At 47.8% G+C, this 17,508-nt stretch overlaps 1 protein-coding gene and 1 pseudogene across 2 annotated transcripts; one reads left to right on the top strand and one right to left on the bottom strand.

Moving 5' to 3' along the window:
* Positions 1 to 2,807: 2,807 nt before the first annotated feature.
* Positions 2,808 to 17,360, bottom strand: Sh3bp5l (SH3 binding domain protein 5 like). 2 transcript variants are annotated; one of them, XM_005067727.4, is made up of 7 exons: positions 17,253 to 17,360; positions 16,196 to 16,800; positions 10,011 to 10,073; positions 9,736 to 9,864; positions 6,229 to 6,390; positions 5,062 to 5,235; positions 2,808 to 4,595 (listed from the first exon to the last, which is right to left on the bottom strand). In XM_005067727.4, exons 2-7 carry the CDS (start codon positions 16,370 to 16,372, stop codon positions 4,128 to 4,130), a joined length of 1,173 nt encoding a protein of 390 aa, XP_005067784.1. In that variant the 5' UTR covers positions 16,373 to 16,800; positions 17,253 to 17,360; the 3' UTR covers positions 2,808 to 4,127. The 2 variants fall into 2 exon arrangements, with proteins under 2 accessions (XP_005067784.1, XP_005067783.1); XM_005067726.4 differs by having other exon boundaries at positions 17,243 to 17,339.
* Positions 6,990 to 7,095, top strand: LOC121141708 (annotated as a pseudogene).
* Positions 17,361 to 17,508: the final 148 nt, after the last annotated feature.

Here is a 17,508-nt window from a genome sequence, read left to right as displayed (position 1 = left end):
TTTAGTTTGTTAAGACAAGTTCTCCTGTAGCTCAGGTAGCCCTCTAACTCACTGTGTGGCCAATGTTGATCTTGAACTCTGATCCTCCTGCTTCAGCTTCCCCACACGCAACCTTAAAGGGATGTCTAAAGATAGACGACTGTGCCGCCAACATGTAAAGATGTCAAAGACATGAAATGTAATTGCAGGTTACAAAAGTGTGTGATGTGAGCTAAATGGAGGTGAACTTTGCATCTGCGTGGAAGAAAAGATTTGGAAAGCCCAGACCCAAATAAACCACGCAAAGATGTGGCTTTTCATGAGGATGACAGATGGGCCATAGAGGAGACTCATGGGTCCTCCACTATTTCATTCTGTCCTGTTCGGATTTTTTATAAGCAGGTGTTACTTTTGGAATCTGAACTCCAAGTGTTTTCCTAACATAAAGGCTTAGGCAGAATGAGTGCAGAGCTCAGTGATGGGGCATGGGGTATACATCAGTAGTAGGGAGTGGGGTGTGGCTCAGCAGTAGATCACTTGAGTTCAGCAGGTTCAATCCCCAGTACTATAAAAGAGAATGCCCGATGCCTGCAAAATATTTCCCCTCAGCTATATTTTTAATCTAGGGTAGCCAGGAGTTAGCCATTTTAGTAGCAATATGCAATCTGAATGTTTTTCATGTTTTGTGGATTAAAGTATTTATGTGGTGTTTTTTCCCCGGACAAGTAGACAATATCTTCTTGTTTCAAAATACATTTATCTATTTAAAAGAGTAAAAAGGATAGACTGTGGCCTGGACAATGAGGTAGCAGGTGAAATCCCCTTCTCTCAACCCCAGGGCCCTGCTCCTTCAATGCATCCTAGGTCTAGAATGTTCTTTCCTACTTAGGAAAGAAACTCAACTTGACAACCCCTTCCTCCGAGTTATATTTCAACATATCAACTGGTTGTTTGTTTGTTTCCATACTGTGTAGTGAGTACCACCTGTCCACCCCAGGAAAGGAAACACTCAATGCCAGCAAGCATCGCCTCACACAAAAAAAGCTGACTCTTCAGCAGCCGCTACTACTCCAAGCTGGACTTTGTCTTCCCAGTTTGCCCATCCCCATTCTCTGCATGACCACATTCACTACGTTACATCAACCATCAAATGCCCACAAGGTCTAGTCTTCGGTGCCTTAGACTACCTGAGGTTTGCTACCTAGTCCAGTCCTCTCCAGTTCAGGACTGAGAGCTGAGTAACTCATCCATGTGCACACAGACCATCAGGGCAGTCATGCTCAAAATGCAAGGGGACTTCCGATGTCAGGTGGTTTCTGCTTGCTGCATGTGGAGCATGACAGTGTGGAAATAAGGGTGAGACCTCACAAATGGGTGTGTCCGGTTAGAGATACACTGGCTAAGTAAAAAGCACCATTGTTAGCAAAGTTGGAGCACACCTTTACAGGCTTTGCTGAGGGGGAGCACCTCAGAATAGGCTGGTCTTTTCATTTGCAGAAAACACTTTTCTGACCTTCCTGGTTTCTGCTCACTTACCTTATCTGGCAGGTGACTAAGCCAAGAACAAACTGCAAGGAAAGAGCCCAAGCATTCTCCTCTGAGGCTCCTGCCCATCCCCAGCACCATCTCAAAAGCTCACTCCTGAGAACTAGAATTAAGTTTGCTACAAGTCATTTTAGTTTGTTTAAAAAAAAAAAACAAGAGAATATAACCACACAAATACTTCACTAAGCTTAACTACAGTAACTATTTCACTACATCCAGTGGAACACCCTGTTCCACACCTTCAATGAAGACAACGAATTTTTAAGTCTGTCCACCCAAAGGTGTAAACCATGCACTCACGGTATTCCTGATAGATCAGGGAAGGTGGCCTCAAAGGAAGATATGGACTGTGCCTGTCAAAAGGTACAGTAAATGCTCACTTGTACTGGCTCCCAATGACCCTGGGTTTCCAGTGTCCACAGGATGACTGTTTTGCTTGCATCTCTCATCTTTGGCCCCCAACCTGCCCTTCCCTGCCACCAAAGCCCCATCACATTGGTAATTCTTTCTCTCCTGGGCTCACCTACATCCAGCTCTAAAGGCTAACATGCTTTCCCTGTAACAAAGCACAAAGCCTTTTGATCACTTTGTTTTTAAGAGTCTCATGTAGCATAGGCTGGCCTCACACTATGTAGCTGAATGTAACTTTGAACTTCTGATCCTCCTTCCTTCTCCTCGTGAATGATGGAATTACAGATGTGGGCCACATCTGTTTACAAGGCACTGGGAGTGGCAAGACTCAGTTCCAGCCCAATCTTCACCTCCATGGCTCCTTGTGAACACAATTTACTTGATGTCTCACAGGTGTCTCCCATCCTTGTCTAAATGCACTCAGACATCTCCCACCTATAATCAGACATGCTCCAACTCAGGATTCACTATCTATGTGAATGTGTCATGATATTGCAGTAGACAGAGACCACGTCTACTGGAAATTCAAGATTCAGTGCAATGCTGTATTTAATAATCAAGTGTCCCTACTTTGATCCCTCCCCTTCCTTAATGATTATGTGCAGATACACCCAGGATTCTATGTGCCATAATAACTATCTAGGATCTTAGCTCCGACAGTGGCCATTCTAACTATGCAGGTCCTCTGCAGCAAACCCACCCCCGGCACTCATTACTGCACAACACACCCTTCTGGGCGCTGGCTCCCAAGCATTGTCCACTTACGTGTGTTTCCCTCTTCTTAGTTGGTGTGTGCAGTCTTGACTTCTTGACTGCATGGTCTAAAGAGCCCTCTATCTCACCCTCATTTCTCTTTCAACAGACAGTAATCATCAGTGTTACAAACTATTTTATTTAAATAAACCCAGGACTGACCCTTTCCCACTCACGCCAGCACATGCACTCGCTCGCACACTCGTGCCCTCGCCTGTTCTTTCTGAACAGCCACCTCAAACCCCACAGGTTCTCATTGTGACCATCCTCAAACCTGAAAACGGGGAGACCCCATCTGAGACATGGGCCCTCTTCTCCCAGCCCTGGTGAGCACTCTCCCCATCCTCCAGGTCAGCAGCTCCTCCAAGGCACCAAGATCTGTGGTTTCCCTTCATACAACCTAGGAGCATGAGCACCCAGAGCTGATCTTTGAGGTCGGGACCCCTCGTGTCAGGTCAACTCCTCCCAAACAAGGGAGGCTTTGCAGCCATGCTTAAAGCACTTCCCAAAAGGTTCCTGGAGTAGGTACTATCTGGTGTGAGGAAGAGCGATAGAGAGCAATTGAGCACCAAGTTCCCTAATGCCACCCTGGAGGAGGGCGCCACGCTCCAGTTCAACCTCCACCAAAAAAAAAAGCAAGCCCAGAGCCACAAGAGGGGGAGGGTGGGGGGGGGCAAGGTCTCAGCCTTGAGAATCTCACATCTCTACCCTCCAGCATAGACCCCATCAGGGACCTACTAGCACCTTGGCAATGATAAGGGCCCAGCCCAGCTGGAGACAAATCACAGACAGGGGCCATTTGGAGTTGGTCCTAATCGCCGCGTTGATAACAGGGTTTGGCTCCCCGACCTGACACTGAATTATGGACACAGCACAGCAGCTAAGGTCACAAGGGGTGCACTGACAAAGGTAGTGTCTTCCAGAGGCACATGGACATTTTACACATTGCTCACAGGCAGGCTAGGACAGGACAAGAGCACAGGCTACCAGGACTCAGCAGCATATCCAGGGCACCCAGGGTGCCTTCTGGGAAGACAGTGCCAGTAGTCAACAGGTGAGGGCCTGTCCAACCACTTGGGCTAGGACATGGGTTCTCACGTGACCTTTCTGTGTCTTCTAGACCAAGTTCCCTGAGGGGAAAAGCCAGACAGATAGAGGTCAGGTCGGAAGAGGAAATCAGCGCATCAGAGAGACTCAAGTGCCAGGAGGGGATGAGGAGACAGGGCCAGAGCGCAAGCCTTCTGGGTGGGTAAGGCAAAGAGAGAGCTGCCTCCTGAGAGACGCAACAGTGAGAAAGCTAGGGAGACAGGACTGAGACACAGCTGACCTTGCCCAGGGAAGGCTGCAGACCAAATCTGGGGCAGCCAGGACTCGAGAAAAAGGCCTGTGGGGCCCTGATTGTCCATAGTAGAAGTCAAGCCAGCACACTGGCCACAAAGCTACAGGCTGACACTGCGCTGGTGCCGGCCCGCTCTGACTCCACCATCACTTCCCCGGCGTCCCCGGCTCTGGGGTCCCAGCTCTTGACCATCTAGGCTGGCATGGTCCGAGAGGCCACGCAGGTGCTCCACTGAGTCACACTTCTGCAGGTCAGAGGCCACGGTGCGAAGGCTTAACAAACTCAGTGTGTCCGTATCTGGGCCTGGACCAGGCCCAAGGCTGCTGCCCTCCTCCAGGCCCCCACCCTCTGCCCCTTCAATCCCACTGTCCCCATCCTCAATGCCCTCAGGCCCAGCTTCAGCCCCTACAGGGGAGGATCGCCGTGAGCCCAGAGGGTGAGGAGGCAAGCCCCGGCGCCGGGCATGAATCTGCTCGCTGATCTGCTCCAGGTTACGCAGAGCCACTGAGTAGCGGGTCTTAGCCTGTGCCACCTGCTGCTCCAGCTCTGTCACCTTGGCCTTGTGCTCCTGCAGAGGAAGACAGGTGACCTCTAAGATGTCTTGAACCCATTCAGCACTCTTCCCTAAGGTCAGGCCCCCTACCCCAGAGGCCCCAGATGTCATCGGCACCTCTAAACTGCAATACTCTGTCCAGTTCTACTATACCCTCTCAATGTCCCTCCTGACCTGAGTCCCACCCAGCATTTCTCCCAGGTCTTCATTCCACTGGCTCCTCCTCCCTTTCTCTCCCTTCTTCCTCTCCATCTGACTGGTTTCCCCCCATTCCCAGCTTCTATCAATTCTCACTCTCCTCATTCACCTTTGCTCTTCTCGATCAAATGACCAGCCCAAACTCTCACCCCGGCCTACCACACCTGCAGGGTCATTTTGAGTATTGACTAGTCTAACAAGGTTGTACCCTCATCAGCCCCCAGCACTGGTCAAAGAAGCACACCAGCACGCTCTCTACCTGCCCATTCTCCCCGCTTAGTACCTCCAGGATTTGGCTGAACTGGGCCTTGAGCTCAAAGTAGGGGCGGCTCTTGCCAATGGCCCGTCGAAGGGTCTTCTGCAGGGCCTGAACCCGAGCTTCAGCCTGCTGGCACAGTCGAGTCACACGCTGATGTTCCCGCTCACCTCGGAGACGCTCTTCCTCTGCCTCATTTACCTGGTCCAGGTTGAGAGGGGGACACACATCAATGAGCTGGCACACATACATCCCTAGGATCAGCCCTAGGCTGCCAATATGCATACTGCCCTGGAGGAAGCTGAATAGCACTGTCTGCAAAACCCTTCCTCCATCCCTGCTGTCTACAGAGTGACAACAGGTGTTCAGAGACAACAAGAGCTTCTTACCATCTCTTTTGGTCACAGATCTGAAGCACATGCCTCTGTAAAGACCTCTTCCCCACTGTCTCGCCTGTCATCACCTGTATGACCTGCCACTCAGCTTTGCAGATACCATGGAAGGGTGCTACAGCCAGCTTATTCCCTAAGCATGGCTGAATGCCCTCAAGCACACTGCGAATGTGCAGCCAAATAATCCTGAAGGGCCCCTCAGTGCCAATGGCTAAGGGTCAGGGGCAGAAGGCACTGCCTGTGGAAAGCCACAAAGGCAGGCTGGGTTCTCCTAGTTTCCACACTCTCCTTACTTGTGTGTAGCCCACAACAGCATGTAACCAGGAGACAGGCAAAGGCTTCCACTCCCTTGTCTCCCAGAATCAGCCACCCTCATGGGTGCCCCCATTCCTATGGTTAGCCAGCATACCTACACCCATTCATAAGGCCCCAATAGGACAAAGTGTCTTCTTTAGGCATTCCAAAAACTGAAAGACACAGTCACTCACTACCCAGGAGCTAACACAAGCCATGAACAAACTGAAGGAGGCAGAATGAGCCCAGGCCAGGGTGTCCCCATTCCCAGTCTACTTTTAGAAGCCTGGAAATGGTACATAAATTAAACCTCCAAGATACACTGGCAGAATGCAAGACCAGTGAAGGTAAACTTCCTGGAAACAGGAACAAGGAATCACATGGCTGAACCTAACACGTAAATACTGACTCCAGAGTCACTGCCAGGAAGAAGCTCATGGGTCAGCCCCACCCAGAGGAAAGAGGAGAGTGGAGGAGCAGTGAATGGGACCTCCCAGCAGCCCCTTACCTTACAGGTAGCATGGTTGAGCATCTCCTGCCATGTAGGGTCCAGTCGATTTTTGTCAGCCATGACACCCTGCTCAGCCACGAAGACCATCTCCCGTGCCGCATTGTGCATGCTCACAGCCCGCTCATAGCGCAATGCTGCCTTCTGTGTCTCCTGCTGGGCCTGTGCGAAGAAGACCATCAGGATGGAGAGCCCTGAAGGATCCCAGTCACCCATGAGATCCCTCAAGACAAGAGAAAGAGGAAGACCCACTTATAATGCAAGCTTCATATCCCAAACCACATTAAGGATAGATGCCATCAAAGAAGCAATACTCGACAGATTAGAAAAGAAGATACTGCCAGTGCATGGTGGTCACATGAAATCTAGCCAGACCAACATGTATACACATATATAAAAACAAAATTATTGGCCGGGCGTTGGTGGCGCACGCCTTTAATCCCAGCACTCGGGAGGCAGAGGCAGGCGGATCTCTGTGAGTTCGAGGCCAGCCTGGTCTATAAGAGCTAGTTCCAGGACAGCCTCCAAAGCCACAGAGAAACCCTGTCTCGAAAAAAACAAAAAACAAACAAACAAAAAAAAACAAAATTATTAAATAAAAATTTGCATATATCAGGTTATATGTAGAGGATGCTTATCAAATTTACATGAATTCCCTATTTGGGTTGGATTGCCAGTTCTAAGGTATGTCATTATATATAGGTACATATTCCAAAATCTGGGGGGAAAAATCTACTTCTTAGCCCAAAATTAAGATAAAGACTGCTTCTCAGCTCACTGGCTAAGATCAAGCACAGCATCTGTTATCAGTTTAACATTTGATACATCCTCTATCCAAAATATTAAGATAAAGGATATTCAACCAGTACTAGCCATGCAAAAACCTGGAAGTAAACCCAAGCTTCCAGGTTTACAGGAAATGAATTAAAAGAACATGTCTTACAAATGGAAACAGCACAGCTGGGCATGGTGGCACACACCTTTAATACCAACACTCAGAAGGCAGAGACAGGCAGATCTCTGTGAGTTTAAGATTGAGGCCAGCCTGGTTGACATAATAAGCTCCAGAACAGACTACATGGAAACCCTGTCTCAAAATAGCTATTGGGCTTTATAAAGTATGACACAGAGCTAAGGGTGTGACTCAATAGCAAAACACTTCTTACCAACTGAGCCATTTCTCCAGCCCCACAAAACACGTCATCCCCAGAAGGTGACTGTCTACAGCTTTGCTATTATGTCATAACACAGTAACACAGATAAGATGAAGGGACAAAGATAGCACATATTATATGACACTGTTTTTGTAAAGTATTCAACAAAGTTTTTTAAAAAAGGCAAAATATAGAAATAATAGTAAAGGGAAAAATACATGTTTAGTTGTTTATAGCATACAAAGAAACACATTCATAAGAACTAACACCCTGGCTTTTAAGAGTTGGTATGATATACACTGGGTTCAAACAGGGTTAAGCAATCACACGAATCAGGAATCAGTTCAACTCATCAAATACTACATGGATATACTTTTTAAAAAATCAGACTTCTCATTCAACCTCATCAATCTCCTGCATGCCTCTAAAAAACAGGAACAATTTGCACATTTGACCAAGTGAATGCCATAAATTATCAAGTCAAACTTTTTATTAGAGATTGTAGAATAAATGAGGACTTTTATTTTTCTATCCATTTTACATACCCACCAGTTCTCCCCCCCCTTTCCTCCCCACACCTTTGGGGGAATGGGACCAAGATCTATCCCTAGTGCGTGAGCTGGCTTTTTAATAGAAAAAGACAACGCTACCAAATTTGGCAGTGTCAATAAAATTTTATAAACTCAAGAAGAAATAATAGTAAAAATTCCCAAGCACAGTTTGTTCATGTGTCTGTTTTCAAATGAATGTTAATTGTCAACTTATATTATTTAAAGCTAAATCTATCATATATGCAAATTTAAGAAATATCTGGAGAGCAAAAAAATAGTCTGCTGAGAGGAATAGAGGAGAACATCAGTTTTCCCCTTACTATTTCTATATTTTGTTTAATTTATATATAATTAGAAATTCTCTTTTGTCATCAAATGTAAATTTGGTTCAAAATGAAACTCTGAAAAAATGCAAGTTACTAAGAAGTGGCTCACATATGCGAAATATAAGTGCAAACTGGCAGGGTTGGATGAAATTTTGTAATGAAATTTGAATATAGCCTAGTGATAATATGTATCTAAGTGGATAATATAGTATAGAAACCATATTGGTCACATTTAATTCCCATTAATAATCATAAATATTAATATAATAAATGACAAAAAAACAGTAGTCGAATTACTGAACCAGGTGTGGTGGCCCAAGCTTTTAATCCCAGCACTCAGGAGGCAGAGGCAAGCAAATCTTTGAGTTTGAATCCAGCCTGGTCTCAATAAAGTTTCAGAACAACCAAAGCTACACAGAGAGACTCTGTCTCAAAAAGGAAGGACCAAAAGGAGGAGGGGAGGAGAGGGGAAAGAGAGGGAGGGAGAAACAAAGAAAGAGAAAACAGTAGGATGCCAGAGTGGATATTCTAGATACACCCTGAATCCTAACTATTTAAACACAGAAGACATCTAAACATCAGCAGGTGGAGCCTGTGGATGGAACTCAGCAGTAGAGTTCTTGTCTGGTATTCCCTAGACCCTGGGTTTGATCCCAGCCCAAGGAAATAGAGAGGGGAGGGTAGGACAGGGGAGAGAAATGAAGAAGAAGAGAAGAAAAGGGAGAAGGATGGAAAGAATGAAGTCATTAGTGAGACTGAACAAATTTCCCTGCAAGACCCAATGCCTCCACATGACCACTGACCATGAGCCCATTTTCTTACGTATTAATACGTGCACGTATGTGCGTGTGTTAGCACAATCGCCACACCATGTATGTGGAGGCCAGAAGACAATACACAGGAAATCAGTTCTCTCCTTTCACCGTGTGGATCCCAGTGAATGAACTCAGGTTATCAGGCACAGGAGGAGGTGCCTTTATCCACTGAGCCCCCTGAACCCATCTCCTACAACTGTAGGAACCTCCTCAACTCACAGGCTATTATTCTCCACTCTATACACAGACTGGAGAGTCCAGAGAGACCCTGCAGGAAGCCCTCTCTGATTGTAGGTCAAACGGCCCTACTACTTGGTTCTGTCAACTAAATACAGCCTAGGGAATCTCAGCTAAGGGATTGCCCAGAGCAGACTGGCCTGTGGGCATGTCTGTAGGGCATTGACTTGACTGCTGATGTAAAAGGGTCCAGCCTACTATATGTGGCATGTTCCCTGAACAGGTGGTTCTGGACTATATAGGAAAGCTAGCTGAGTATAAGTCTTCAAGTGAGCCAGCAAGCAGGGTTCCTCATGGTTCTGTCTCAGGTTGCTGCTCTGACTCCCATCAATGATGAACTGTGACCTGGAATTGTAAGTTACATAAACCCTTTCCTCCCCCTAAGGTCTTAGTATTTGTCACAGCAGTAGCAACACTGGCATACCTCCTTAGCCAGTCGTCGAGCCTCATAGTAGGGCCGGGCCTTCTCAATACAGCTCCCCAAGTGAGAGCCCTGTGTGTTAAGCTTTCTTGCAGACTCCTGGAGGATCCTCCGGTAAGTGGTCCTGGCCTCCTGGAAGGGAAGATAGGAAGCAGGCATCCAGGTCTCAGAACCTCATTTCTCAGTCACATCCACTTCTCTATCAGTCTCAATCTAGGAAAACACAACTGGAGACATCTCCAGAGACAACCCAAGGGCGTGAGGAATGAGACACTCACATCTAGCTGTAGCTCCACCTGGTTGATCTCCTCACTAGCCTGGTTCAGGTGCTCCAGCTCCTCCTGCCAAACAAGGGTGTCAGTTAGAACAGACGCAAGCAGCCTTGAGTGCACTACACTGGGCAGGGAGAAAAACGGAGAGAAAGTTCCAGCAGACTGGGGAGTGAAGTGAGTCACTTGGAAAAGGGCTAAGAAATGCAGGAGGGACTGTTCCAATGGCACCTGTGTAGGCCGGAGGAGAGTCTCATGTAATCTTCACCGTTCCACTTAACCGAGTAATCAGACCCCACTGCAAGGATGAGGAACTCCAGTTCAGGGAATGCAGTACTACCACACACAGAGCAAGCAGCAGTGAGCCTCACTCTCCACCAGGACACACCACTTCTTCTTGCTGGGGGAGGGTTCTCCTGCCTGGGCCAGGAGGCCACTCCCTCAGCTCATGCTTACTGCACACTCACTGCTCAGTACTTTGAGAGCAATGTGGAACTCAGGGCCTGGAGAGATGGCTCAGGGTTTAAGACTACTTGTTGCTCTTGCAGAGGTACCAGGTTCAATTCCCAGCACCCACATGGTAGTTCACAACCATCTCCAATTCCAGCTCCAGGGGATCCAGTGACCTCTTCTGGCCTCCAAGGGCATTGCATGAACATGGTCCACATACATACATGCAGGCAAAACACATACATAAAATAAATAAATCTTTAAAAAGAATGTAGAACACAGAGCACACAGAGGTGGTGACTCACATCAGTGAGCAAAAGGCTCTCAGCAACAGTAAACCTGTGTGAAGATGGTCACCGGTGCCCTATAGGCAGCAGGGTCACCTACTGGGCAGGAGAAAGCCAGGATAAGATGCCTAGAGCACATCTTCCCAACAAGAGGGCAAGAGGAGCACGTGCTCCAAGGAGACAAGGTAAGAGGCACAAAGAAAGATCAGTGAGACAAGCACCATAGGAAGAGCAGAAAATAGATGCCAATGGCAAAGCAAGTCCCCAGAGCCTGGGGCCACTCAGTCTGTGATGCTAGACAGCAAGTCTGAGCAATGCCTGGGGCCACTCAGTCTGTGATGCTAGACAGCAAGTCTGAGCAATGGAAGGAAAGCTTGGAGGGACCACAGAAACACAAGTAAAAGCTATGTACTATGTTCTAAGTGGAAGAAGAGGGGAAAGACTCCAAGGAAATGCAGGACACAGAAACACAAGGGATTGCTGGCTGATCACCAGGTAAGGTTTTTTGGCCAGATACCATTCAATGCATTACAACTTTCCTTATCTATCATTTTTTTAATTATGAGTATGGGGGAAGGGGTACACATGTGAGTGCAGGTGCCTGCAGAGGCCAGAGGCATCAAATTCCCCTGGAGTTATAGGTGGTTATGGGCTGCCTAACAGAATGTTGGGAACTTAACTCAGGTCCCTGTAAGAGCAAAACATGCTCTTGACCACTAAGTCATCTCAGAAGCCCCCAGTGCAATGATCTCGTAGTAGCAAGGAGGAATCTCAGGGAAAAATCACTAGACCTACTAGTTTGAATGTCTCACTGGTCCCTGGGTCTGAGAGAAAAGCATGGAATCACCTACATCTTTTAGCAATGGGGCAGGGAGCTGGGAAGGGTGCTGGCCACAAATCATTTCTCCTTGCCTAAGAAAATACATCCAATTCCAGATCCTGGTGATCTGAGGATACTCCTTAGAGTGCTGGGCTGTGCCAAGGGCTCTGCATCTGGAAATGCTAGGTACATAAGCTACAGGCTCCACAGGGCACGTGCTCAGCTCCAGGCACTGCCTCCACCAGTCCATGCAGTCTGCCTGCTGCTCATCCATGGCAGGCATTGAACAGAAACTCCACCATCTTGTCCCATCAGCATAGATGTGATGTTGGCTACCACTCACCTTGCTTGCCCCTTCTAGCAACCCAGTGGTGGTGGTGGGGAGCTGGAATAAAAGAGCTCACTTATCCAAGAGTGTACACTTTGAAAAAATACTGGAAAACTAAAAGTACAGGAAGTTGCTCCCATGCGTCCAATAAAATAAAAATAATAATACAAATGAAGAGGCCTACAGTGGAACTAGGAACAAGGGCACGAAACTGTACATAACTTACCTCAAAAGAACCATGAATAGAGATGACTGTCCTTGATAGAGCCAGTCACAGAACAATACTGTGAGCTTACATGGAATGGTTCGTTTTCCAAAAGCCATTTTTTAAAACTCTTGATCCTCCTGGCTTAGTATCCCTAGTACTGAAATTAAAAATGTACACCACCACATTGAACTATCAACCTCACCTTTAAAAAGTAAAAACAGGCCTGGGTATGGTGACTCGTGCTCTTAATCCCAGCACTCGGAAGGCAGAGGCAGACATATCAATAACAATAGCTCAACTATAGGAAATGGCACCACTTGCAATCAAAAAGAAAAAAAATTAAATACCTGCTGCCAATTACAGTGGTACCCACCTGTAACCCCAACACTTGGAAAGTTGAGGCAGAAAGATCCCAAGTTCAAGGTCAGCCTGAACTACAGGGTAAAGCCTGTCTCAAAAGTTTGAGGTTAGCCTGGTCTACACAAGTAAACCCTGTCTCAAAAAAAGAAAGGAAGAATAGGAGGGAGGAAAGGAAGGAAGGAGGGAGGAAGGGAGGAAAGGAGGGAGGGAGGGAGGGAGAGAGAGAGAGAGAGAGAGAGAGAGAGAGAGAGAGAGAGAGAGAGAGAGAGAGGAGGGGCCTACTGACAGGTCTAACTATCGCTCACAAGCTCAAACAGAACAAAGAGAAGCCCCCACAGAGGATGGATGTGGTAAGCAGGGAGGACCAGCCAAGCTGAAGCATCATGGCAAAGCACAGTGGGAAGCCACTGAGCCCCCAAATTGCTGTTTGTGGGCAGTCAGCAACACATTCCATTTGGCCTGCTCCACCAGGAACTCCTGGCACTCAGCGAAAATGGAACTCAGGGAGGACAGGGTCTGAGTCAGCATGCATCATCCATCAGAAAGCCAGCAGCCAGCAGGAGGATGACCTTCTTGGGGCACTCTGAGTGCATTCCCAGAATGCCAAGCCACTGAGTCAAAGCATGGGTGCTTGACTACAAACGCTTCTGCTCCACCCATGGATGCTCCTGGTCCTCTTCCACAAACCACCAAAGGCCCAAGCAAATGATGAATAAATAGTGCTGCGATGATGATGACTGTACTTTTTAAACCAACACTTGAAGATGAGGACGCTGAGATTGCAAAGTCACCCTGAAGAACTGGGAGTAAAGCAAGTGTGACCAACATAGCTTTAAAAAAAAAAGGTATCCATCAAAAAGGAAGGAGAGCCAAACATGGTGGCATATACCTATAATCCCAGCACTTGGGATGCAGAGACAAAAGGATCAGAAGTTCAAAGTCAGCAGGAGCTATATATATATATATATAGTAAATTCAAGGCCATCCTGGATTACATGAAACACTATCTCACCAAAACAAAACACAAACAACAAAAAAAACAAAACGAAAAAACCAAAGAGGCAGAGAAAACTGGAGAGCGGGCCAGGCCCATCCTAGCAACATTAACCCCTTTGACCAACACACCCCACTTCCATCGACTAAGACCCCCTTTCCAAAATCTGGAGGACTTGAGGAACTCCAATGATCCAATTAAGCCTTGATGGAGACACAGCCTTTTCTGAAGGAGTAAACACATACTACAGGCAGGTACGGGCTCGTCTACTTCCAGAGACATCCCACCAGACAACATACATGAGCTACCTGCCTGTCAGCCACGAAGCCTCACACTGAGGATAAGCATCTCCGAGAAATTCAAAAATTCCCAAATTGGTCAGAGCCCTGCCTCTGGGCTACCCTTTGCCTAGTGGACTCAGCCCTGCCTGTGCTTTGATTTCACGTCTTATCCTATTCAGCTGAGTAAATGAAAATGGTTTTTAAAACTCCCTAGTGGATTTTGATGGATCTGTTAATGGAAACACATTAAACAGACACTCCCTGAAAGGGCTGAAGCACATTTTCAAGACACGTCATATGGCTCACTATCAACACTAAAGCAAACTTCAACCACACACAACCTCACCTCCTCGGCACCCAGAACAACACAAAATGTTGCAGCCTCCACCATCAGGTTGCTTGTTCCATGGCAAACTCTAAATCCCTGGAGAGGCTGAAGAACTGACCTGTCTGTGCCTGTGTCACTAAATCAGGCTGTCCCTGGGCAGCCTACAACCCTCCACTAAGCGCTGTACAGCTTAGCAAGAGAAACAAGGGTCTAGTTTGCCCTTCTAGTACTAGTCACACTGCAAGGTCCCTGGAGGCCAAGCAGACCTCACGCATCCTCAGGGTACTCCAACACCCCCAGAGTCCACCTGACAGAACTGTGATGGCAGAAATGTATCAGCGCCATCATTACAGGGCAGAACTTCGGTTTTTACTTTATCTGACTATATTTACCTGAGGACTCTGGTGGTTACCTTTGGGGCAGTACAGCATCAGTGTGCCCTTGCCTACATGATTCCTGGGAAAGTCCACAGAACAAGAGGCTGACGGAGGAAGCCAGGAGAGAAGGCTTTTCCGGAGCAGAACAGGGGGTTTTTCAGGAAGGTGTAAGAAGTGTGTCATATGCCCTTCTCCTCAAGGAACAGAGAGAGCTCCTTCTTAACAATCTATAAAGTCTACCAAACAAAACAAGCAAAAGCATTTGTAAAAGAATTCGAGACGTCTGTGCACAGTGAATGGGAGCTGTGCAAATCAGACAAATCAAATCCCACACTTTACAGACAAACTGAAGCTCAAAGAAGTTAACTTTCTCAAAAAATCACAAATCATGAGGCTGAAGTTGCTTGAACTTTTTTTTAATGTAGTTTCTCAGTGAGAACAAGGCTTTAGAATGAGCAAGAGAAGCTGAGTTGTTTTCAATTCAGTACCATAAACTACAGCAGAAATAAATTACTGACTCATGCCAGAAAAGAATGGGTCACCAATGTTCCATTACAATCACACATACAGCCCAAGAGGAACCTTTTTACACACACACACACACACACAGGACCAGCTTGGCTTTTTTGCAGTTCCTTGTCATTACCCAGTAAGGTTTGTTGACAGAGAAGCCCAAGAATTCAAACTCTAGGATGCTCTGGCTACCTAGAAGGAGCTAAATCATTGCCCAAAATAACAGAACCTCAGAGATACAACCTACCCAAATGGCATACTTGGGCGGCAAACATAGAAGCACATGCAGGCCATCTTCTGCTCAAGACACTTCACCATAGAGTCCTCCTTAGACAGTACCCTAAAACACTACAGGTAACCTAGCCATTCATCTCCCTCACAATGCCCAGGCTTCCTCATACCTTCCCTGCTGTCTCTTACACAACCATCTTCCTGTCTTACCAACTAGACTTGGCATATTCCATGGCAATAAATTGTTCTGCCATTCTTCTGGTAAATCCACAATTCTAAGATCTAAAAATATACATTAGGGACTGATCCCAACTGGTCAAAATACTTGCAATATAAGAGATTTCTTGCTGGGCATGATGGTGCACACTTGCGATCCCAGCCCTTGGGAGGCAGAGGCAGGCAGATCTCGAGTTCTAGGCCACCCTGATCTAAAACTCAAGTTCCCAGACAGGCTACAGAGCTAACCCTGCTCAAAACAAAAACAAAAACAAAAGAACAAAGAAAGGAAGGAAGGAAGGGTCAGAGAGAGAGACAGAGAGAGAGAGAGAGAGAGAGAGAGAGAGAGAGAGAGAGAGAGAGAGAGAGAGAGAGAGAGAGAGAGAGGAGAGAGAAGACATACAGACAGGAATTTCCTTACAGGTCCAAGGCTTATAGTGCCTTTTAAATACCTGAAAGGTCTCACAGCTAGACTCTGAGAGACACTGATGAGAAGGCAGAAAAAATGGAAAGATCCCCTTACTCAGTGTCAAAACTGTCTCCCAATCTCAGTCACTCCAGTACATACAAGATATCTGGGCTACCAGGCCCTCACTTACTCAGAATGAGCAACGGTTTCAGGCCCTAAAGTATATCCTAAGCACTCAGGCAGGGTCCCGACTCTCCCGTCAGCACTTTTTTTGTTTTCCTTCTCCATCCCAGCCCCCTGAGAGAGTAAGTCTAAGGCCTCATTTCTCTGTCAGCTCTTCTGCAAGTCTGGAATCTGGGCTTCCCTCCCCCCCTTCCACTCAGTGTTCTCACCTGTATCCTGGGGTCTAGTTCTTCCTCCTCTCTAGGGGACAATTTGGTCTCACTGCTGATGCTTCCTCCAGGCTCCTCTGCGACAGGGCTCCTAGGGACTTCATCCTCAACCACCTCTGGTCGCAGTTCCCCCTGTGGAGTCTCTCGGCCCCCCGGAGCCTTTTTGAAATCAGCCATGCTGGCTGGAAGAGGGCAGAGCCCTATGCACAAGAGAGGGCTGACATGCTGGGACCAGGGCCCCAGCTTGAGGCTTCCTGGGCTTTGGGTGTCAAACAGAAGGGTTTCCTCTTCTCAAAGGCAGAAAATAAGGGGCACAGGAAGAGCCTCGAGCCAGGTTAGAGGCTGAGATTCAAAGTGTTGGTAAGGTCCCTGTAACTAAAGCCTCGTGTGTGCAAAAGTTCTTCACACCCCACAACAGGGAGTCCACCAAGAGACCCCAGCAGCAACAGCTCCGAACCAAGGAGCAAAGGGGGCCTGGATCCTGGGCCGAGGCCTGCAAAGAGGAGCACCATTCGGGAGGGTGGAGGCAAGCGCCTCCAGGCTGTGGTGGCAGATGGAGAGAAGGCTAAGTCCGAGCAGAGGCTAAGAGACAAGCCTCTGGGGAGCTGCAGGAGAAACAAAGGCCAAGTTACATATGATGTCAGCATCAGAACCTCGGCCAGAAGCCTCCTCCAGGTCCTGGGTCTCCCAAAGACACCTCTGAATCCCCAACACACACTTGTGTGGTCAGACCTGTCTCCACCTCAACTTCTTTCCTCAGGCCTCAAGGACTTTAGGTCCGACTCTGCTCCTGTCCCTGCTCCTCTCGCTCCAGCCCCTCCCAGACTTGAGCCCCCACCCTCTCATCCACACCCTCTTTCTCTTCAGCCGGTCCCCCACCACCCTCTCCGGCTTAGCAATTCACCTTCTAATCCTCAACCCCGCCTCACCAGTCCTGCGGACCATCTCAGCCTCCAGGCTCCAACCCCTCACTCTGCCGCAGTCCCAAGGTCTGAGTCCCAGCCATCCCATATGACCAAAAGCAAAAACTCCCCTTCCCGGCTTTACCTCAGTTTACCTTGCTGTGCGGGGAACGTCTAGGGAGCAAACAATCTTCCCCCTCCCTCCCCGCAACAAGACTGTCCAACCAAAAACGCCCAGGCGGAGAGGAAACGGAAATACGCCATCCCGTAAAAACGCTATCCCTCCCATCGTCACTGACAAACATTGCCCCGTGTGGGCTCAGCACCCGGAATGCTGGCTTTCAGCGTCCGTACAAGATGGCGCTACTCTATCTCCAACGTCGCCTTTCCTAGCTTCCAGTTCATCCCCAC

This window comes from Mesocricetus auratus, unplaced genomic scaffold (genome assembly GCF_017639785.1).
Source record: "Mesocricetus auratus isolate SY011 unplaced genomic scaffold, BCM_Maur_2.0 Super-Scaffold_100007, whole genome shotgun sequence".
NCBI classification, from domain to species: Eukaryota; Metazoa; Chordata; class Mammalia; order Rodentia; family Cricetidae; genus Mesocricetus; species Mesocricetus auratus.
Note: the sequence above shows the minus strand (reverse complement) of the source record. Positions and strands in the feature narration are given on the sequence as shown.